At 30.0% G+C, this 22804-nt stretch overlaps 11 protein-coding genes across 11 annotated transcripts; 6 read left to right on the top strand and 5 right to left on the bottom strand.

The window, feature by feature from the left end:
- Nucleotides 1-76: 76 nt before the first annotated feature.
- Nucleotides 77-1570, top strand: cand_006500 (D123 family protein; the record flags this gene model as incomplete). The annotated part of the gene is made up of 1 exon (XM_067210891.1): nt 77-1570. The coding sequence occupies one exon, from the start codon at nt 77-79 to the stop codon at nt 1568-1570; it is 1494 nt and encodes a 497-aa protein (XP_067068098.1).
- A 223-nt stretch (nt 1571-1793) lies between these two features.
- On the bottom strand, nt 1794-3572 carry cand_006490 (uncharacterized protein; the record flags this gene model as incomplete). Its single annotated transcript, XM_067210890.1, has 1 exon — nt 1794-3572. The coding sequence occupies one exon, from the start codon at nt 3570-3572 to the stop codon at nt 1794-1796; it is 1779 nt and encodes a 592-aa protein (XP_067068097.1).
- A 104-nt stretch (nt 3573-3676) lies between these two features.
- Nucleotides 3677-4700, top strand: cand_006480 (anaphase-promoting subunit 10 family protein; the record flags this gene model as incomplete). Its single annotated transcript, XM_067210889.1, has 6 exons — nt 3677-3829; nt 3893-4194; nt 4258-4318; nt 4393-4439; nt 4501-4551; nt 4631-4700. The coding sequence occupies 6 exons, from the start codon at nt 3677-3679 to the stop codon at nt 4698-4700; spliced, it is 684 nt and encodes a 227-aa protein (XP_067068096.1).
- A 1883-nt stretch (nt 4701-6583) lies between these two features.
- On the top strand, nt 6584-7024 carry cand_006470 (signal recognition particle 19 protein; the record flags this gene model as incomplete). Its single annotated transcript, XM_067210888.1, has 1 exon — nt 6584-7024. One exon carries the CDS (start codon nt 6584-6586, stop codon nt 7022-7024), a length of 441 nt encoding a protein of 146 aa, XP_067068095.1.
- Nucleotides 7025-7148: 124 nt separating this feature from the next.
- cand_006460 (uncharacterized protein) lies at nt 7149-8027 on the bottom strand (the record flags this gene model as incomplete). Its single annotated transcript, XM_067210887.1, has 1 exon — nt 7149-8027. The coding sequence occupies one exon, from the start codon at nt 8025-8027 to the stop codon at nt 7149-7151; it is 879 nt and encodes a 292-aa protein (XP_067068094.1).
- Nucleotides 8028-8877: 850 nt separating this feature from the next.
- Nucleotides 8878-9307, top strand: cand_006450 (uncharacterized protein; the record flags this gene model as incomplete). The annotated part of the gene is made up of 2 exons (XM_067210886.1): nt 8878-9175; nt 9255-9307. 2 exons carry the CDS (start codon nt 8878-8880, stop codon nt 9305-9307), a joined length of 351 nt encoding a protein of 116 aa, XP_067068093.1.
- Nucleotides 9308-9842: 535 nt separating this feature from the next.
- Nucleotides 9843-12065, top strand: cand_006440 (kinesin motor domain-containing protein; the record flags this gene model as incomplete). Its single annotated transcript, XM_067210885.1, has 1 exon — nt 9843-12065. The coding sequence occupies one exon, from the start codon at nt 9843-9845 to the stop codon at nt 12063-12065; it is 2223 nt and encodes a 740-aa protein (XP_067068092.1).
- A 182-nt stretch (nt 12066-12247) lies between these two features.
- cand_006430 (uncharacterized protein) lies at nt 12248-12748 on the bottom strand (the record flags this gene model as incomplete). The annotated part of the gene is made up of 1 exon (XM_067210884.1): nt 12248-12748. The coding sequence occupies one exon, from the start codon at nt 12746-12748 to the stop codon at nt 12248-12250; it is 501 nt and encodes a 166-aa protein (XP_067068091.1).
- A 440-nt stretch (nt 12749-13188) lies between these two features.
- Nucleotides 13189-16113, bottom strand: cand_006420 (kinesin motor domain-containing protein; the record flags this gene model as incomplete). Its single annotated transcript, XM_067210883.1, has 1 exon — nt 13189-16113. One exon carries the CDS (start codon nt 16111-16113, stop codon nt 13189-13191), a length of 2925 nt encoding a protein of 974 aa, XP_067068090.1.
- A 346-nt stretch (nt 16114-16459) lies between these two features.
- cand_006410 (uncharacterized protein) lies at nt 16460-18328 on the top strand (the record flags this gene model as incomplete). The annotated part of the gene is made up of 1 exon (XM_067210882.1): nt 16460-18328. The coding sequence occupies one exon, from the start codon at nt 16460-16462 to the stop codon at nt 18326-18328; it is 1869 nt and encodes a 622-aa protein (XP_067068089.1).
- Nucleotides 18329-19512: 1184 nt separating this feature from the next.
- cand_006400 (uncharacterized protein) lies at nt 19513-22425 on the bottom strand (the record flags this gene model as incomplete). The annotated part of the gene is made up of 1 exon (XM_067210881.1): nt 19513-22425. One exon carries the CDS (start codon nt 22423-22425, stop codon nt 19513-19515), a length of 2913 nt encoding a protein of 970 aa, XP_067068088.1.
- Nucleotides 22426-22804: the final 379 nt, after the last annotated feature.

Below are 22804 nucleotides of genomic sequence, written 5' to 3'. Positions count from 1 at the left end.
ATCAAGTTATTAATAATATCTGGTTATATACATTGTATTATATTTGAATATACATATAACCTGTATATCTCATTCGATGCCAGACAGTGAAAAGAGATATGCTAGGTTAATCATTGATTTACTATTAAGATATACCTTTCTTTTCGAAATATACTTGAATAAACATATCAAAGTTGATGAAGAGTATATACCTCCTTTTTTAAATAAAATAGGTGCAAGTTGTGTAGATATATTGGAGAATTCTGGCTTAAGTGAGGTGAACCGAAGGTTACCTGACATAGAAAATCAAGTAATCTTAACTTTATGTGAGGATATAGTGATTGTAGTAAATATTAAAGTGTATCTGGAATTTAGAGTATCATTTTGGTATCCAATAGAGGCAAAGTCTCTATTATTAGTTCCTAATAAAGTAGGTACTGTGAGATTAGTGAATGAAGCTGTAGTAGATAACAAAGAAGCTGTTTCTGGTAGAGAGTTCTACTTTAAGCTTATTAGATTACTTGCAGATCTAGGAACTCCAAGGGACGATCTTGATATAAACAATTTTTTAATAGAATCCATCTTAAATTTCTTTATGAGTATTTGGGGTCCTAATTTAGATATCTATAATGGAAATGATTTTGGATGTATGAGCTGGTTTCCTATTGTTAACAGCCAAAAGAAAATGATAACTATTCCATCTAGTCTGATACCTATACCAAAATGTATAATTAATGAGTATATGAATATTGATGGAATATATAATATATCTAAATTGAATTTATCTAAAGAATCAAAGATATTTCTGGAAAGATTGAATTTAGCTGTTAACAAATATTCCAAATCAGGATGCGTACCAAAATTTACATGGTCTACTCCTACTGATTCATGTTGGATTCTACCTAATTCTACTATAAGATGTGAAAATTATTCAGATGTAATGATACTATTGAAAGCTTCAACTAAAGTTTCAGAAGATTTAGAGAGGAGTCAAAATCAGAAAGATTTCAAACATGCAATTCTTTTGCGAGAGTATATACCAACATGGGACTCATCTATGGAATTTCGCATTTTTTTGTCAAAGGCGTCTCAAAACGCTTCATTCCGTATAAATGGAATATCACAACGACATATATCTCTTTACTTCGAAGAATTAGTTAGCAACAAAAAACTGCAGAACGGAATTTTATCATCAATAAATTCTCTAGTTAAATATAATGAAAGAGAACTCATTAATGAATTATTTGAAGTACTGGAGACAAAGAAATTGGCAATAGACGTTTATTTAATTAAAACAAGTACGAAATATAAATTTAGATCTCTCATAGTTGATATATCCTTAATGTATAATATAGACACTTTATTATTTTCATTTTCGGAGCTTAAATTTAATCAACTAAGACAGATTGACGAAGAACTAAATTTGATAGATTTGTATAGAGTTATAGAAGATCCACAGTCAACTATATATCAGATTAAGAATGATTTAAAAGGCAAAGTACCTAAAGAAATGCTTAATATGTGCGATGGAAATGACATTGAAGAGTTATTATCCCAGTTTAGCCTCAAACTAGAAGGTGAACTTAAATGATTACATTTAATAGTATTGTTGCATTTTACTTCTGATACATATATTAGATATCTAAGATGTGTAAAGTGTGTTCATATCTAGAACTTCTTAAGAACTTGGTTAAATAAAGCTATAAGATTTATTTACTATAGTGGGATTTTGCGTTTCAAAGTGGTTTGCAAATAACTAGACAATATTTAAACCACTTTTTTATATTGAATTTAGTTTTACTACTTCAATAACATTAAGTCGAGTAGCTCCAATACAAATATCTATGTTCATTACCTTTGTAGTCTAATCTTAAAGGATAATAAAGCTCAGGAGTTGAATAAAATTTTTCTTTATATCTGCAAAGTTTTTTATTCCCACGATCTTGTAATAATTTTAGAAGCATCTTTTTGTTTTGCGTTGCAAATGAATGCATAGAATTATATTGCAGATTGTCTTGTTTACTGAATGTTGACTTCATATCAAATTCATCGACAATTTCTTCTTGGATAAGCTCTTCAATAATATCCTCTAATGTAGCAATCCCCAATATTTCACATTGGCTAGGTACAGAATTATTTGTTTGAGTAGCTAGTGTGTACTCTTCAACATAGTGAGTTAGTATTGCTATGTGACAACGACCTTGTTGGAAAATGTTCAATGCGTCATATGGATTTGCATATGGAGATGCAAATATAGGTTCAATAATATAACGTTTTGATAGTTTTGATTCAATAAGTGACTTTATAGTAACTTCATCCTCAGGATCAATTGTAATAAGAGATTTCACCAGTAGTAGACCCTTAATATTATGTCGGCTATTGCTGTATATAGGAATGCGTGAATGCCCAACGCGAAGTATATCCTCCATCAATAGTCGATCCAGTTTAGCATCAATAGGCAACATATAAACTTCTTCCAAAGGAACTGATATATCTAGTAAATTTTTTGTTGCCATATCTAATGCTCCTTGGATAATGGTTACTTCATCATATGCTAGACCTTTCTTCTCTATTGTAGAAGAGTGCATGTTTGGTCTTGGAGGTAAGGATATAGTAATCCAATCATTTTCTGAAGTTGAATCTTTTTTTTTAGTGTCATTTAGAGATGTTAAAGATGTACTCATTTTAGGGAAATAAAAAAAGGTAGACTGTTTATTTTTATCATCACTAAATGGAGATTCAAGTACTGATCCTGAGCTTCCCCTTTTAGAATGTGCTGCTAAGCCTGTAGGAACTAGAGACAAGAGAGATATAGTTGTTGGCTTAGGATACTCACTTGTTCTTCTATGTAAAGCAATTAATGCTTTTAGCTGCCTTCTTGCGTAGAAATAGTCACTTTTTCCCTCTTTACCAAGAAAGTAGTCTAATAGCTTGCTCACTGGCCATGAAAATATAAATAATAAAATCATCAAAAATTTAACGAATGGTGAAAATGCTGCAGTGATTTGTAGCTGATGAGTACCTGTACAAATTGCTTGAGGTAATACTTCCCCAAATATTAGTATTGCTGTTACTGATATAAGGACAGCTCCCCAACTTGGAATTATTCTGTCCAAAAAAAGAGGTAGAGTTTCCATACATAGCGCATTAGTCAGTAATAATGTCACCAAAAGTAGATGATGTTTTTGTATCATATTATATGTAATAGAGGCCCACTTTCTTTCATCTTCAGTTCCTGCCTCTTTAAGAACACGCAATTGCACATTATCAAGTGCCATAAATCCTGTTGTTAAGCCTGATACAATGCCACCTAATATGACTAAAAATATACTACTTATAGTGCATATATAAAATGGAAAAGATCCAAATTCATATTTAGTTTTATTTTTTTTGTTGAATTCATGTATTTTATCTTCAGAACTTAACTTAGAAGTTGCTATGGTTAGATCTTTATTTACTCCGGTGCATTCCAAATCATTGTTAGGATTATAAATTAAAGATAGATCCTGATCCAAACTTTTACACAATTTCGATATATTGCTTGTTAGAATATATATGACAAGTAATATAATCTTTAATTTTCTGTTGGTCATTCAATTTCGTTTGCTTGTTTGGCATCTGCTTATAACCACACACCTCACTCGGTAAAAGCGCTTATTCTATATATTGTATATATTTTCTTTTAAGCTTATTTCAAATGTCTAATTTTGAATACTTAGGGTCTATAGATCCAGCATTACATGAATCAAGTATTGGAATACCACAGTTAGAAAATGGTCCATCAGGTGATACTTTTCCAAGCTTGATTGAAATAGGGGATTTTGCATCTTGGACTTTGTCGTCCGCTAAGGTAATGAAGGACTACACTTTTCTTATAATTAATATATCCTTACTCACCTGTTAACTTTGGCAGCCTGGAAATGGAGTAAATCAGTTGAGAGATAATAATTCAAGCACTTTCTGGCAAAGCGATGGTCAAAGTCCTCATACTATTACCCTTAGGTTTCCATCCAAAACTAAAGTATCGATGATTGATCTTTATCTAGCATATAAAATAGATGAAAGCTATACTCCTCAAATAATATCAATTAGAGCTGGAAATCAGGAAAGTGATCTTGAAGAAATCAAGGAGATGCAACTAGCTGAACCTGATGGTTGGATTAGAATTCCAATATCACCACGGGATATTACTGAGCACTTTTTAAAGGATATAATGTACGTATAATAAGTATAAAGGCAATTTTGTTTACTTATAATCCAATATATCGTTTATTTCAGACCCTCGCAAATTAAAAGTATATGTGACTCTCAAAATTATATTTCTACTTTTTGTATCCAAGTAAGCTAATATTTAAATAAAAACTAAATTTAAAAGATTAATACTCAGAATTTACAATATCATTAAATCATTAGATTGCAATTTTGTCAAATCATCAGACTGGGCGAGATACACATGTTAGGTATGTTCTGCATATTCTATCTTGTGAGCATTGTGAGAATTATAGGTACTCCAATTTTTAGGCAAATGCGTATTTGGGGTCCGAGGGAGATCGATGAAAACGTTATCGGAAGGTATGTCTTGAATTATCGATCAACTGTGTCCGAGATTCTTCTATATTTATGTTGAAATATGAATATTTAAAAACTACAGAATTCCAATATCGCAACCATTGAAGATGGGTGTTACAGTTGAATCTAGCATGTATCAATTCCTTAGATAATTTGATATCCAGCATATTTCATTATTTATATCTGATTAAAAAAGTATAAATAACGAAATCTATAATATATACTTAATAAAACTAAATATTTACCTTAAGTAATTAAAACTAGAAATATCAAAAACTCATCTTTTTAGTTTCAGTTCTTTCAGCATTTAAAATATTTTTATCATATAATTAGATTCTATTACACTTGCTAATACAGTAAAGTTAAATCAGTTTTTCGGAAAATTTTCTACACACAATTTCACAATTTATTTTAATTAATAGTTCATATATTTAAAGTGAAATGTATAAAGAGATCATCTTCATAACCAGAGTAATTGATACTAAAGTGATAGTGTTGAAGCTAATTACCTAACTGAAAATTTTTCTTTATTCAAGTTAATCAAAAATATTTATTATATTTAGTAACTAAAATTTAATAGTATCAGATATAATTTTATTGTATTTATTCTAGTTTCTGATTGTGAGATTTTTTAAATGAATAACATTAATGTCTCACAAAAAGAAAAAACGGAATTAATCAAGTAATAAAGCAAAAATGTTACGTTTTAATATTTTCTTATTTGTTTTAAGTCAAATATTTAATAGAATTCATGCTAAATTATCAGTATATTACAGAGGCAATATTATTTACTTTTTTCCTGTTCTAATTTGTCTATTAGCCCTTTTATTTGTTTCTTTACTTAATATTCTGAAAAAAATCTACTATTAAAGGCTCAGAAACTAAGTTATTGCGAAATATACCAGTTTATACAAATTTTTAATATAAATCTACCAAAAAAAAATGTTAATTTTTAGCTATTCAATAAAAGTTGGTAAAAATTCTCCTTGATCTATATTTAATTTACAGTAAATTATTATTCAAGTCGAAAGCTTTAGAAATCACCTTTAACTTTAATAATACAATTTTCTACAATTAAATAACTTACCTATTTGGAATCAAAAAAATTGACTTGATCTTTTAAGTAGGGGATGTACCTTATAATATATTGCATGAATTCATGCATGCATGCATAATAATAACAATATATTAGTTGTGTGATACCTAGAGACCTCTCTAGTTGTTAACTAAAGATTATTACAAGCCAATAAAATTCCAGGCTTAATTGATAATGATAAATAAGAGCTGTAGTACTAGAGCGGACGTCTATGGAGAGTGTAGAAGAGTTTTCTTGCTAATAGGTTTACTGTGCCAGGGGATCAAAGACCAAGCTGAACCAGTACTTAATAAGATTACAAGGGCTATTTTAGTTCTAAGTAAAGTGTGTTTCTATACTATTGTATGGTTATGCATCGTAATTTGGGATGCCTATGAATATGGTATTTTATTATTTGCAGTTTTGTCATTATATTTATGCATTAAGCATATAGGAGTATTAAAAGTAAACCTTAATAAAGAGGAGTCAAAAGAAGATTAATACTATTGTAAAAAAAATAAAAGCGAATATTTGTACTCAAGGTTCTCTATAGAAGTTTGCAACTTCAGTTCCAGATATAGTATATTTTAAAGTATTAATTATGCTAACATTGGTATACTAAAACTAATAAAATGTTATATGCTGAAATATTTATTTTATAAATAAAGACAGTACTCATTATTTGAAATTTCAGTAAAGAGGTTCTTCAAGTATTTAATTAAATCATTTGAGAAGACCTTTTATAAAATATTATACTCTCACATATGGAGATTCACTAAAGATCTTACTATTAGTCTTATTAAAGATTGAGAAACAGTTCTTATAATGTTAAAGTCCACAAAAACATACGCGTACAGCAAGGAGCTGCAGCATTGGGTAATACTAACTTTATGCGCCATACACTACTCAGTTTTAGGGTGTGAACGAAAAAAATTAAAAGGTTGGAAGTTTATGTAGAGGATGGTAACTCTCTTATCAAGCGACGATGCGGATGTATCTAGGTGGAAGGTGATCTATCCAGCATACATTGACAAGAACAAAACTATTTCTAAGGGACGTCTAATTAGTACACGCCATTGCATTGAATGCCCAAATGTTGCAGAGATGGCAGAGATTTGTGTACAATTAGGTATCCCATATAAAATTGAATATAAGCGCTATCCAAGAGATTTTATGGTGTTGGGAAGGCTTAGATATAAACTTTTTAATAAAGATGGTGATGCATTTAATGATGAAATTTTAACCAAGAAAATGCTGTTAATACATATGGGTCAAAATATACCAAAGCTTAAAAGCAGACTATCTCAAATAAATAGCTCTTCTTCATCTAGCTCTTCGAGTAGTACTGGAAAAGCTACAGGTGTAGCAGGAAAGTGTAAGAACAAGCATAAGAAGAAGTAAATTTTTGAATATCCAAAAAAATTTTAATGAAATCAATATTCAGACTTGTGAAATAGATCTTAATTGTTTTAAAAACTACCATTTAAAACAAAACAACTACTAAATTCATATAGGAAATTGTGTTTTACAATGATATTCTTTTAAAACATTCAAAATCCAAAATTGCTAATACATATTCTTCATTCATCAATTTTGTCTCTGCTTTCTTTCCAGTTCCACACCATTGAGTTTTTTCACTTGGCCAAGTAATCATACATCTTGAGTTTTGTACTATGAATTCTTCTTCATATTTCGGGTACATAGCAGATGTCTCATTGTCTTTTTTTAATATGAAACGACGAGTAAATATTAAAATGTAGTCCCATACATAAAATTCACGTTCTTCTGTAGGTACTAAAGTACTTAGGTTATTATTTGTCCATTCAATATCTTCTAATAAACAATTTCTCAGCACAGGAACAACTTCGTCTGGTATATTTGCAAATCTTTCATTTATCATTAAACCAACATTTTTCTTATATACAATAGATTTAAATAGTTTTTCGAATTGGGGGTTACCATATTTGTTTATGATTTTGTCTTCCAAATATTTTAGAAGATGTTCCATTACTATCTTATATTGACGAATATTTAGTATTGTTGAAATGCCAATAAGGTTGTCTGAAATTTTTACTGTAGTTCCAATGTTACCTTGGTTACAGATAATATCTACAAATCTGTATAATTCAAAGTTTTTTATCTTGCCATATTCTGTATTAACAAGCAAATTCTTAATGCTATGATAGTCTTGTTCATCTGGATTATGAAATGTAAATTCTCCACTTAGAGACTCGTTGTCAGTCTCGCTTTCGTTTTCTTCAGTACTACTTTCTGGTGTATCAAATCCCTTCATAACTTCAGTTTTTCTCTTCCTTCCACTAGAGTTGGTATTATAGCCTGTTAAAAATATCTCATCTTCATAGATCTCTTCATAGTTGTTATTTTTTCCCTCAACTTCTCTCATTTCTCTTAATTTACTTCAAAAATAAGGTACTAAAGTTTTTAAGCGTAAGCATTGCCCGCTATAAATTGCATAGGTAGTGCATCAGGCAAACTCACTTTTCAGTATGCATTAAACTTGGGGAATTTTTTGAATATAGCCCAATTGAACTTCTAACTTCAATTTAAAATGGAAAATATTGTGTCAAACAGATGTATGTTTTACTATTCTTTCAATATTAATATTAATACTAGAATCATCCCTAATTCAACTGTTTTTGCAAGGTACTATAACTGAGAAATTATATTTTCCATTTCTATTTATTTCATCCTGTTCCATATGGTGGAAAATGTGTACTATTAGTAGACGTAAAGAATGGTACGTTAAAAAAGTTCACTTTATATTGAAACCTTTCTAATGTTTGTGCTGTAATTTAAGGTATGATATCCTCCTGGATTATGTACATCATAAGCGAAGTAGATACACAGTTACTCTGTGGACAAGAGCTACAAGGCTAATTGGAAGATAATATTTATGCTTTTAGATACATGTAACTAAATGGTAGATAACAGTTGTAATATTAGTAAGCTTAGTGATTAATTGATATCTCCAGGCAATTCTAGTCATAGTGACTTTTGAAATATTGTAATAATAGTCTGCTATTACTAAAAAGGCTATATTTAGGTACAGTATAGTTTAAAAAATTCATATAGGAAAGTTCTACAACTTAATCCATAAACCATACTCAAGATACAGATCTAGCGAGCTAATAATCTTAGGCGCTAAAAAGGGGGTAAGATTGTTATCTTTTTTGTAGCTTCTTAAACAGTACCTGATGCATAATAATCATATATTGACAAACAACAAAACATTAATGGTGAAGAACAAAGTTAGTAGAAAATTAAATAATTTCAGAGATAAGGTAGATAAGACAAGGCATCCAAATGTTCTGAAGAAGTCAGCTAAATCAGAAATTAACGAGATATTTCAAGTCATTTCGGAGAAGAAACTGGAAAGGCAGAGATTAGAATCACAGTTAAAGAAAGCTACCAAATTTAAAACTTCAAAAGCTATTCATAATAAGGAGATCAGGCAGGTTTCATCAAAAATTAAACCTATAAGATATACTGAAGATGGATTACCAGTATATAAATTGGAAGACTTAAAGATAGGTAAGTCTAGTTGAGATTTTTGTAATTATTACTTAAATAATAATTTACTTTATTTAATTTTTTAATTTAATACTTTTAGGTCAAGGTGGAGATACACCTGATTGTCCTTTTGATTGCAAGTGTTGCTACTAAGGTTTTAGCTCTAGTCTTTGTAGTGCTTAGTAAATATAAAACTTGGTAGACTTTATTTTTATAAATCATATATAGTGTACTGATAGTAATAAACTAGGACATAATAAAATTGCTATTAAATTGTTGTATTTCACTAAACAAGTGTTAGTTGGACTCGTTTTAGAATTTATACAATATTGCCACGTAGTGCATGAGTATACTAGCATTTACATGTGTTAATAATATTTAAATTCAAATTTTTGTACTAACTTAAATGTAGTATATATAACAGACCAAATTAAAATTGGAAATAGAAAATATTATTTAATTAATACTGTCAGGTAACATTTTGTCCTCTGAGTAGATTATCCACATAACATTTGTGAAATAATTTACAATGCGGCTGATTAAATTAGTACCCCCACAGGTAGGGAGAGAAAAAAAAGATGCCTCGGAAGAGTAGATAAAGAGAGGATTCTGACATTTAAAGATATATAAATTAAGAAGCAAAGTAAATTATTGTTCTCGTAAGCATTGGTACTTCTAGAATATACTGATGAACGGCCGTCATGGAACTAGTGTGAACATACACTCTAATAATAAGGCAGCATATAACCATACTAATATTTCTAATAACAAGTATCTGAAAAAGGAAATGACTAATTTAAATTCTAGAGAAAGTATGTTAGGTAACTTACTTCTACCAAATTCAAATAAAATTCATTTACTGAGGGAAAATGTACGTGTAGTGGTTCGTGTTCGTCCAATATTAAGTGATTCCGAATCTCCAGTATCTTGCATAGGTATTGATGATACTAATAAGAAACAGTTAATATTAGAGGATCCACGCCACCGTGGATTACCTAAAAAGTATGAATTTGACGAGATATACAATGTAGATGAAACAACAAACGATATTTATGAAAATGAAATCAAGAATTTTATAGCACCTTTACTCGTTGATTGTTCTTGTATAAATGTCTTTGCATTTGGTAGTTCTGGTACTGGTAAAACATACACCATGCATGGTGATAAAGATGAGTGTGGTATAGTTGGGCTGACTGTAAAAGAATTACTAAGGAATAATGAGAGACTGGAGAATCCAGGGAAGTTCTCATTTTCATTTTTTGAAATATATTGTGAGAAAGTAAGAGATTTACTAGTTTGTGAGAAATTAGTTAATAGTACTAAAGGTAATAATCCAACTGTTTCAATAAGAACAGATATATGTGGTAGAGTACGTGTAGTTGGGGCTAGTACTGTAGAATTTAATTGTTGGGATGAATTTAACACAAAATACATAGAAGCATTAAGGCGTAGAGTATCTGGGAAAACAGCTGTAAATAGTAGTAGCAGCAGAAGTCATGCATGCATCCAAGTAAATTTCATCCCTCATGTAATAATTGCAAGTAAGGATAGAGATAAGCAAGGTATTGTTGAAGATGATACTGTTGAGAATCGACGAAGAAGAGGGAGTATATCCTTTCATGCTAAACCAAAGGTTTCAGTAAACACTCAACGTACAATTGTTAATTTAATTGATCTGTCTGGATTTGAAAATAATCGTGTAACTAATAATACAGGAAGGAGAATGACTGAAAGTACATTTATTAATTCTTCATTGTTAGCCTTAAGTAAAGTGATTAATGCTTTAAAGAAAAATGATGGTACTCAAATGTCTCAGAGTTGTATACCATATAGAGAAAGTAAATTGACCAGATTACTTCAGGAATATTTAGGTGGTGGTGCAGATCCACCCTACTCTCCGTACTGTTTGAGATGTATCATGCTTTGTACTATTTCACCATCAGTTACATACTTTCATCAAACATATGCAACATTAAATACTCCCAGTCATGGCAACACAGCTTTAATGAGGAAATATATTGGGATTGCCAGTTCTAGGCTTATTGGGAGAGATCATTTGTGTGGAGTTGATTTACATGAGGTGTCTAAATCTACAAAAATTGGTGTAAATTTGAATTCTAACCTATCAAATTCTAATATTAGTGGTTCAATACTTAAAGGTAAAGTTTCAAATCTTTCAGTTCTATCTATTACTGGTTCAAAAATATCAAAGTCAAAGGGTTTAAGTACTAATAAATCTTTAGTGAAGGTTTCGAATAACTCTTGTAATACTTATAGTAATGTCGAAAGTCGGGTTGCTCAGATTATTAGAGGCAACAAATCTAAGTTGTTGGCAAAATCTGGAACTATTAATCAATCATCTTCATTGATATCTGATAAGGAAGTAGTAGAAATATCAGGATCAGTTAATAGTGTGAGTACTGTTGGGCTTGATGGGAATATTTTATGTGGCAAGGGCACTAATGTGATAGTAGAGGATACAAATAACAAAGAAAATGAGAAGTTGCCAGTTCAAAGTGATTTATCTTCAGCTGTAGAGCTTAAACTAAATAAGATCTGTTTGGAGGATCTTGAAACTATAGGAACTAATGCACCATGCACTAAAAGTGATGGATCCGGACTTGAGGATGAGAAGATACATTCTAAGGAAAATATTGAAACCGATACAACTAAATTTTGGAAAAAGGATGATATGGGAGAATCTGAATCTGAAAGGCAAAGTCAAGAGGAAAATATTACCCATATTGAAAATAAGCGTCGTCATGGGAAAGTGAGAAAGACTCGGAAAGGTGATAATGATGAAGAAAGGACTCTGGAAAGTGCAATTGTAACCAGGCGTTCACGCAAAGCAAAAGTTACACTATTAAGCCCTAGTTTGCCAACTACAAGGTCAGCTACAAAGAATAAATGATCAAATATATCGTCAAAGGTAACTATTTAATATTAAAGAGCTCTCATTCTGAAGTTCTAGTTGTCAAGGGTATAATGTTGGTATGTTACATATTCATAATTAATGTAACGGTATTATAAATAAGTAAACCAACTTCTATCTAGATGCACTTTGCAGATATTTTATTGTTAAATAGCTGTAGCTTAAGAAATGAGTTTATTTGAAGGAAGAGCCATATTACTCGTTAATATTTTGAATGTGACATCTACTCTGATTAAATATATTGGACGGTGCTCGAAATGACGCGCATAAACAAGTGAAGCACTTGTTTCACCTGCACTTATTGCCTGAAATTTGAATGTAAATGTGCCACCAACTCCAAGGAGATACTCCGTTGTATGGTCTTGGGTATATAGTGGGTCAATTAGCAGTGGCTTGATGATACTTGTATTTGGAAAGTCGATCATTCGATATGTATATCCAGTGGTTGGATTTCCTTTCAAATTAATCTCAATTATATCTCCAACATTGGCATAGATAACCTCTTGAATAGTATCACTGGTGTTATGTGTATCGATACTAACCGATATGAGTTCTTTAACAGAAGTCTGATTATTTACTGAAGTAGTTGCACTTATATCACTATTCAACATTATGATAACAAGGAAAGTTATATATGATAAAATATTTGTCTGAAATGGCATAATTTTCAGTCAAGTGATTTGTTATCTTTAAAGTGATCTTTATTAAATTCTCACTTGAATTTTTTTTATATCATTTGTAGAGATAGACATTGTGGGGCGCTCAAGCCAAATAGATAAGGGGCACTTATGAACAATATAATCATTCTAATATCTAATTTGAATGATGCCAACTAATATCACTGGATACTCAGTCTTTAAATAACAAGCGAGAGTTAGAATCCTTCACTTATTACTTTTTGGATAATTCAACCCCTATGAATTTTTTTTTCTACAAGGATAAATAAATCTTTAATTCTTGAACCTTATTCCCAAAAACTTCTTAATATCTGGCGTCTGTTACAATAACTTAGTGGAGATAGTATCAAATAATATCTATTTATATATATAGAGTGCTCTATTTTAGGAACTTTGAGAATATATAATCTGAATTAGGTTAGAGTTTATTGTGTACTACATTCACTTACTTCATTTCCACATTCATCCTTGCTCAGCTTGTCGGAAGGTTCTTCATCGTGTTTCATATTATTCTCTAAATTCTCTTTAAGAACTTCGTGTAGTTTTAAACGATCTTCATCTACACATACTGATTTCACTTGCGGGTCCTTATTTATAGGAGTGGAATTTGTACGGTTTGAATTTGTATATTCTAGTTGTTTAACTAGCTTATTTATAGTATTCTGTGCTTTATCTAGTTCAATTTTTTTGGAATCCAAGTCTTTAATTAATTGTTCTACTTCTTTATTACGTAATTGTGTTGGTATAGGGTAATTCCTTGCTTCTACCAACTCACTCTGTAACTTGCTTAAATTGACCATCATTTCTTTATTAGAGGCTGATTTCTTCTGAAGTTCATCTTGCAAAAATTCATTTTCTGATTTGTATCTTTTAAGTTCATTTTGCAGTTTTACTTTCTCTATATCATAATGTTGATATTTTGCAACTTTTTCTCGAAGTTCTAACAATTCTTTATTTACATTACTTAGTGTTCGCTCTACTCTGTAAATATATGAGATTGAATGTTGACTTGAAATAATAGTACTAAACTGCTGTTCTTCATCTGAACCACTCCCCTTCATTGCAGTATTTGTGATTATCTCCAATATATCCAATAACTCTTTGATTATAACTCCAAATTTTCCCTTAATTTCAAAGTTGATTTTTTCATCTAGATTTAGTATTAGAATTTCCTTACTATAAGTAAAGATATCTCTTTCTAATTCATTCATTTGTTCCAAATATTCTCTATATTCAAATATAGTATTTGAAAAACTAAAATAATCAGTTAATTGTGAATCTATTTTCATGTAGCATTCCATAAAATCTAAATATTTGCATATTTCTTGCCATATTTCAGATATTTCAGTATTCTGGAAATCAAATTTAGTCTCATATTTTAACAATTTTTCTTTTAGAAGCTCATATCGATATTTGTGAAGATTTATTAGGTTGTGAATACGGTTGCTTATTAAATACTCTATATTTTCAATTGAACTATTTATTATTTGAATTAAGTGATCCTTTTCATCAGTTAAATTTTTATTTTTAATATGAAGATTTTCATTCATCGCTTCATGTACCAACAAATTAGATTGAACACGCTGCAGTTCACCATTCCTATCAAGCAATTGATTGCTTAACTTATCAATTTGTTCACTCTGAGTCTTTATAATAAGTTTCAGTTCCTTAACTTTTTTTTCCAAAATTACATTTTGTTCTTCATAATTTTTAAGTACATTACTTTTAAAGTATGCTTTTTCCAAGTCATTCTGCAGAATCTTCACTTCCTCAGATTTATTATCTATTATTTCACCATATTTCAATAGCATTTGATCATAATCTTTTTTCAAAGTTGTGCAGGATGAGCAATTTTGTTTATATATGTTCTGTAAGTTCTCAGATTCATCAATATTGCCAAAAGTCCTGTTATTATTTAGTCGCAACTTTAAGTGTTCCATCTGACTTATTAATTCAGTTTGCTGTCTCTTCAGTATCTCATTTTCTTGTTCTAAGATATTTAAAAATGGCAAATTTGAGAGTTGTTTCTGAAGCAATGCTATCTGACTCTTTAATTTAGAGATTTGAGAAGATTTATCATTAGATTTGAGAATATTAACCTTAATTTTATTTTTTATATTTTTTGCTCTTTCAGCAAATTCCAAAGTAGATATTGATTCGTAATAATTAACTTTTGCAGGCGAGCAAGTGCATACAATAATTGTTCTCGAGTTACCACCCAAAGAATCAGATAATATTCTTGTAATCTTCGAATCACGGTAATTAATATATTGCTTTTTTGGATTAGAATCACCTACAGTTTCATTATTTGCAATATCACTTAGTTGCGAAATAACTTGTGACAGTGCCAAAAGACTTCTATTAATGCTTGCACCTTCTTTACGCCTATCTCCTTCTACTTGTGTTCTTCTAATGCTTTCACTTCCTGCTAAATCAACGAGATTTAGGATACCAATGCAAACATCAGATGAATTTGTGTATTGTGACTCTATCCTAACTCTCAGTATTGTATGACTTCTTGAAGATCTCTCATTTAAAGATGTCTCCGCAACATGCCTTAACCTAGAGCCAATGCTTATAATTTCATGAATATCACTTGGAGCTATTACACGCCTAGATGTTAGATTTCTAAATTCTACAGCCCCATCTATGCCATCAATTATTGTTATTTTGCTCATATTACTTTCATTTGGTAAACTAGAGCTGCCACTATTTATTTGTAAAGATAGCAAATCGACTAATTTTTCATTATATACTTCTAAATAAGAAACAGAAACAACAAAGTCAGTCTGAGTATTGTTTCTTGATCTTTCTTCTGCTAGCTTGAATATTTCACTTATGCTTAATGGAATTACCCCATCATAGCTACCTTTACTATCTCCCATCATAGTATGAGTTTTACCAGATGAAGTTTGTCCATATGCAAATATTGTCGCATTGAATCCATCTAAACACGAGCCTACAACATCTTTTGCTAGTTCTTCAAATATTAAAGTATTAGTAGCTGATTCATCATATATATGATCAAATGTATATTGATTTCCCTTAATTAGATCTACCACTGATTTATTAGTTAAATGCCATATATTTGAACAGTTTGCATCGTCAATCTCTGATAAATTTGGAGGACGGAATCTAATAGCAATTCTGAAGGAAGATGAACAAGATGGAAGCATTTCATTTGGAGTATCAGAGTTGTGATTTAGCTGAGTAGTTTTGATACTAGGAATCTCTCCAGGTACTTTTGTAACTATGTCTTTTTTATGATCCAAATCATTAATACTGAATTCCATGTCTTGTTTTATTCCTGAATTGGAATTCTGGTCGAAATTCTGAATTTCATTTTCCATTGTAATCCTTATGACAGCTTACTTCAGATTCCTCACTACTAGGTGTCTAGGTTTTATTACTGATTCTGGAATTACACTACAAAAGCATTATAGTAGCAAGAAAATTCAAAATTTTGCTAACAAGAAATGACTATTTTTATTTTTCTACACGGCAGTATCACCTAGTCGACATTTATAAGTCAACCTCTATACCGGCATTTGGCATGCATGTGGGGTTTTCTTTTTAGAAATAGAAAAAGTAGAAAATTAAAATATCTCCTTGTGATCTCATAAAAAGCTATCATTCTTTTTATTTCTTATAGATAATGTAGTTTTAATTCTATTTCTATATTGTCACTTAGCTCCAATGAATAATATTTTGAGCTCAACAGAAGTAGCTGTGAAATGTGTAGAATTATACAAAAGTTGCTTAAACAAAAATGGGGAAAATAATAAAGCAGCTGTAGATTTAAATTCTCTTAAAGCAGTTCTACTTGTTGATCTTAGCCACAGCTATGACTATATTATAAATCTAATTGATGAATACTGGCTAGATGTCAATAATATATCATATCTAGAATTTTGGAAATTTGTTGAGTCAATATTTATATTTAAGGGGATTATTAAGTCAACTAAAGATAGCATCGATGAATGTATTTTGAGTGGAATGGTAAGTTTAAGGGATGGAATTTTGGAGATTTTAAAAAGTGAGACAAATATCTCAAAAGATAGTATTAGTAAAAAAGAGCATTACATCACAGTAGGTGAAATTCACAATATAATATTGGAGATTATTTCAAATAATATTTTTAATGAGACTTCTTCTGCATACTGGCAAGATGTTTTAAATCAGATACCCAGCGATACAGATCCAAATATGCCCATTCATTTAAACGATATTAGTAATGCAATCTTGCAATGGTTAATTGACTATTTAATAGGAAACAAGACTAATACAACTAGATTAAAAAGTGAAACAATTAGTAGAGTAGTCACTAGTAAGGAAAGTTGGCTTAAAGAGGCAGCAAAGATTGTAACAAATCAAGATAATATAAGCTTGTTACAAAATGATGTAATAGATGCTGAAAAGGTTAAGCAAGTTATCAAAGATAATATTTCACTAAGTGAATCATTTGAAAGTCCACATTGGAGAGATCAAACATTGTTCTCAAATTTTAGAGAATTACAGATGATATTACAATCAATGCTAGAGAGTATTATTATTACTTCTAGACCAGAGGACAAAAGCTCTTCACGTCGCAATGAGCTGTTTTTGAGAAAGATATCACATATGATAACTGAATTAGAAGATTATATTTACAATCAATTTGATTCAAGGCAACGTGAAATCGAAGAACTTGAACAATTCAAAAAAGAGAATAATAAGCTCAAAAAAAGCCTGCGACTTCTACAAGGTGAATTTGAAGAGCAAAGCAAGGATAGTCAAGAGGTATTACAATTACAAAAAAAGGCACAGCTAACTATTGAACAACTTCAAAGTCAAAAAGATAAGTTGACTGCAGATTTATTGGAATTTCATATGAAAATAAAGAAGAGAGAAGCAGACTATGATGAATTACTATCTAAATATAATGAGCTAATAGCAAAGCATGAAGCTCTAAAAGAAGAGTTTTATCAAAGAGGTATGGATGATCAGGCAATTTCACCCTCACCAGGTACTTCTAGGCTTTATAATAATAAAAAAGGTAGTTCTCAAAGTTCAATATTACAAGTATCAAGACCACTATCACCATTAGAACTTTCCGATTCTATGAATAATACTATACCTAGTGAAAATACTAAAGATATTTTACAAAATTTCGATCTAAATATCTTTGGATCTTGCCCTAATAGCTCCAGTATTATGGACAGAAATACTTATTATAGCAAAGATAATCTTAAATATCCAAAAACATGCTCACCTGCTGCAACAGTTACTTGTGTACCAGATTTTTTAGATAATATAATTGAATCACCAATTAGCTGCCTCTCTTACAGATGGAAAAGTGGATATTTCCCAGAGAGGAGAAAAATGAATAATTCAAGACTTGTTAGCGTCGTTCCACTTATACAAGACAAACTTAACTCCACTAAAATATTAAAAGGTTCCAGTCTTAATATCACATCTACAATGTCAAATAACTATGATATCAGTAAACCTTTAAGGTTAAAAGGGAAAAAAAAGAGTATAGAACCAAGAATAAAGAGATATGATACACTATGCAGTATACAATAAACCAAATAACTACTTTTGTATCTATACTATTATTTGGAATTGATAATAAACTGATTTGAGAAAGATTTACTTCGGATGATTTTTCTTTATACATGAATTTTAATTTATACATTATTTAGCTACTAATTTACTTTATATCCAGCAAGATGAAATATTAAGGAATCATGGACACTTGTGCAATAAATTATCAACATTTTGTCGTAACTATCACTTTATATTTTGTTTGACTTTCTAAAGTTGATCTAACTTTAGAATGTTCTCAAATAATGACTTCAGTTTAAAAGAAGTGTTCAGAAATAGTTGATAAAGCTTTGAATGATGCAATACTAAACACTTTTTTTAGAGTGAACATTGAACTTTTAATATTGTACTATTACACCCTACTTAATTTATAATTTAACTGGAAAGATTATTAAAATAAGGACTTTTATTTTAATATTTAATTGCACAGTAAAAAACCAGCTCTACAGTGGATTACTGTATCTTAACTTTAAGCAATAAGGTTTTTTTTTATAGGAAGCTATCGGGAGCAATGAAAATAAATATCTAACAATTATATGACCAGTAAAACTGAATTCTAAACTTAAACTGCTATATACACTTTATCTTTCGGATATACAGCTCATTTTTGTAGTGTGCTGTGGAAATATTTATATTAAAAAGTATTTTGAAATTTGACTTCCAATTACACTTTCTATAATTTATAGCCAGAATTAGTTCATCAAATTAATTAAAGCTTGATTAAGATTTAAATGTGAATTTAGAAAAATTACCAATGTTGAAAAAATTCAAAATCCAGTTCCTTGTATTTTAATACGAATAAATTAAGTCGAGAATTATTATTTTGCTCATAAATTCAATATTAAACTTTATTTAACCAAGTACTTTTTTTCTTTTTTATCTTTGTAGTATCTATAGTACAAGCAAAGAATCCAAGCTCTTAAAGTTAGACATTAGTGGCTGACTTAAATAACAATAACTCCATATAGTATGTTTAATACAAGAATTAGTACTCATGATATCTGACATTTCAAATTATTTACTGCAATAAAGTAATATAGTTTCGTGTTTAGCTATGAATATTTCATAAAATATTAAAAAGAAACCCTCGGAATAGTGAGCCTGGTTGAGTAATTGAGAGATATTATCCCTAAAAAAGTAATATTTAGTAAATCCGTTAACTTTCAATATTGGCCTCTTCTTCTGGTTAATTTAGTGCTGTTAATAGCAAGCTTGTGTCTCTCTCTCCTTTTTAATTCGAGTTTCTCAACTTTACCTTGATTAAGTTCTGCTGCTCTCCTCCTTAGCATAACTCGCGAAGTTTTATGTTCATTATCTAAACATATGAGCTTTTTTGTTCTTTCGTTATATGTGTCTTTATGTGGTATATCTACAATAATTTTTTCTTGGAAGTAATTATCTTCATTTTTCTGGTTTTCTAAATTCTGTAGCTCTTTGTAATCTGGTATACCATCCTTATATTCCTCATATTCTCTAACAAACCATACACGACCCCATTGCAGTTTATGAGCATAGATTGCTCCGAAAAGTTTTTTAATAATGTTTGTTAACTTATTATTAAGCTTCTTATTTTCTAGTGAATATAGTGTATCTAAAGTATCTAAATCACTAGAATTTATAAATTCACTTTTGTTGTTTACATTTGATTTGTTTGGAATTAGTATTAGTCCAAGAAAGCAAATAGTTCCAATAGCTATTATAAAACGGTGCAATAAAAGTTGATATTGTATTGGTATTTCCTCAGTCTCGGTAATAGCAGATATACTCCATATTTTATCTTTTATCTCTAAATTTGTATTTTTTATATTTGTTTTGGGTTTATTTGACATTTTAACATCTAACTTTGAATAACTGTTCTTTGATATGACTTGTTCACAGAAAGCTATAAACCAATAAAACAAGTTGATCTTGTAACCAGGAGTTACTTCATACAATCTGTAAATTATTGCATTATCATCCAAATTAGAATTAGCTTGCCTATCATCACTGCAATTTGTTAACTTCTGTAATAAAGGTTTTACATATATAGGCGACATCAGGTTTTCCAGTTGAATATCAATTGGAGAAGTTGTCAAATTTACAGTAGATATAGTTTCTATTAGGGGATTATCAAATAAATAAATTTCCTCGGGTAAAAATAGTTCTAACAGTATATTTTCAATATTTCTAAATTTCTGCTCAAAGAGTTGTATTTTGGTTTCCTTTTTAAAAGTTAACCCAAAGAAAAAATTGAAAGTTTCAGTTAACTGCTTTATATGGCTGAGGGTAGCAGTTTCTAAGCACAAAGTTGTGCTAATGTTGATATTTCGCTGTATCTCTATAGAAAATTCATTAATTTTTGCCTTTATCTTGACAATTTCGGCTGATTCCAAAAGGCTTAACCAGTTAAGAATATAATTGAATCTATCATTAGTATCTAGTATATTCATAAAATTCTGATAAAGTATGTCTAGGATTCTAAGTCCTATTTTCAGTTTGAGAAATGCAATTTTACCTAATCTATATTGTCTTAGCATTTCTGTCTTTAGTTCATGTTTTTCATGTACTTTGGTGCTTAATCTTTGTCCCCTCTTTTTTTTAGAACATTTTTGCTGCACTTTAGCTAGAAAATTCAGCTTTTCTTTAAGGAATAGTTGGAATGACTCTTCACCAAATCTTTCCTCTAAAATATTAAATAGAAATCTATATTGACTTGTTGAAAAGAATCTTTGAAATACCAGATACACCATTTTCAATGCATTTATTAAACTATAGTGGTTTTGAAAAAATGAATCCTTCAAATATAATAAACTAGATGAGCATAGTATTGGATATGCAAAATTTTTATTAGACATTTCTATAAGGGAATTTTCCTTTATAGGGGATACCTCAGTAGAGTTGGTTTTCGTAGATATATGACCTGAATCATCAAAATACAGAGTCCCATCTTCATGAGTTGCATCTTCAATTTCTGGAAGAATTCCCTGTAGACCAAAAACAAGGGGTCTAAGTATTGAATTATAAAAGAGCTTTTTAGAGTTCAACAATTGAATAGCGACCAATTGCAGTTTAGGCATTATATTTGCACCAATAACGTGCTGTATGAATGCAATACCTGATGTAACTCCAATTGTTGCAACAAATGGTATCTTATAAGATTCACGTACATATGATAAAAGTTCCAGTAGTTGTCCTAATAAACCAGGTGCTAAACATTCACCTCTTGGTAATAAAATTGTTATTGGTAATATCTTTAAATTTTTCTTTCGCCGATTTCTATATAAATTTCCAATAATTTTAAATCCGTAGCTTGTGGAGGCTGTCAAGGTTAATTTTCGGTCTATGGTCTTAGAAAAAAGTCCTTGTTGAGAGGATAACCATGGACAATGTTCATTCAGTAACTCTGTATCCCAATAATCTGTGTGATCACTGCAAAGTTTTTTTCTAGAGCACTTCCTACTTGAGTTCTTCACAGTTTCTACAATACTGTCTGCTTTTATTCGTCTTTTTTTGCAATTCATATCGAATCTGTCATTTTGAAAATCATTTATAAATGTATTTTCAGTTCCATATATATTTGTTTCGTTCCAATTCAAGGATTCCGTAAGCCTATCCCAATATTTGCATTTAATTTGAGTCCATATAGAATCCAATATAGAAGATACCGTAAAATTTTCTAAACAAGTTTTATCTTGGTCTATCATAATTGAAATAGTCTTTTCCGAGCTATTCAGAAAATCTTCAATTATACTGAAAGTGAGAGTGTGATCAGACACACTGGTTCCAGCTAGCACTGCAATAGTTTGTAGACCAGAGAACAAACATGAATCATGAGCTTTAGACTCTATATTGTATAGTATATCCAATAGCCCAGATTTCATATGAGATTTCATATTCTCTAAAAAACTAAAAAAGAAGTTATCCCAAGATATCTTCAGATTCTTGCAAGGGGTCATGTAATTGTTTTCATATGCTGGCCTCACCACACCAAAAGGTGTATATGTAGCTGACTCTTCAAGCTCATTATCTTTAGTGGAGAAATTCAAGTTCTCATTGTTTGGGCAAATAATTTCATAAGAATTTTCAAATATGAGCATGTTCAAAAAATTCGGCACAAATCTAGTTTAAATAAAGACTGCTAGTTAAAGAGAATTAAATAAAGTTAAACAACTTTACTTAATGAGAGGAGTAAGTTAGATACAATCTTTCCACACTTTATAGCAATTAATACTTGATTTGCTATTTACAATATATATTGCTGTTCGTAGCCCGGTACTCTATAACAGTAACTTTTGCTAAACTCTCACCGCTAAGGTATCCCTAAATTGATATTACTAGTGCATAATTTGTGTTCTAGTGCTTTTTTCCAAAGTAAGGGAATTAATAAATATCAATAAGTTTTTGAGATCACTATTATAACAGTGTTATCATGTGGAATTACTTACAAAATATCTCACTAGTAGAATCAAATATTGA

Source organism: Cryptosporidium andersoni, assembly GCF_001865355.1.
Source record: "Cryptosporidium andersoni isolate 30847 chromosome Unknown contig_28, whole genome shotgun sequence".
In the NCBI taxonomy this organism is placed as follows: Eukaryota; Apicomplexa; class Conoidasida; order Eucoccidiorida; family Cryptosporidiidae; genus Cryptosporidium; species Cryptosporidium andersoni.
Note: the sequence above shows the minus strand (reverse complement) of the source record. Positions and strands in the feature narration are given on the sequence as shown.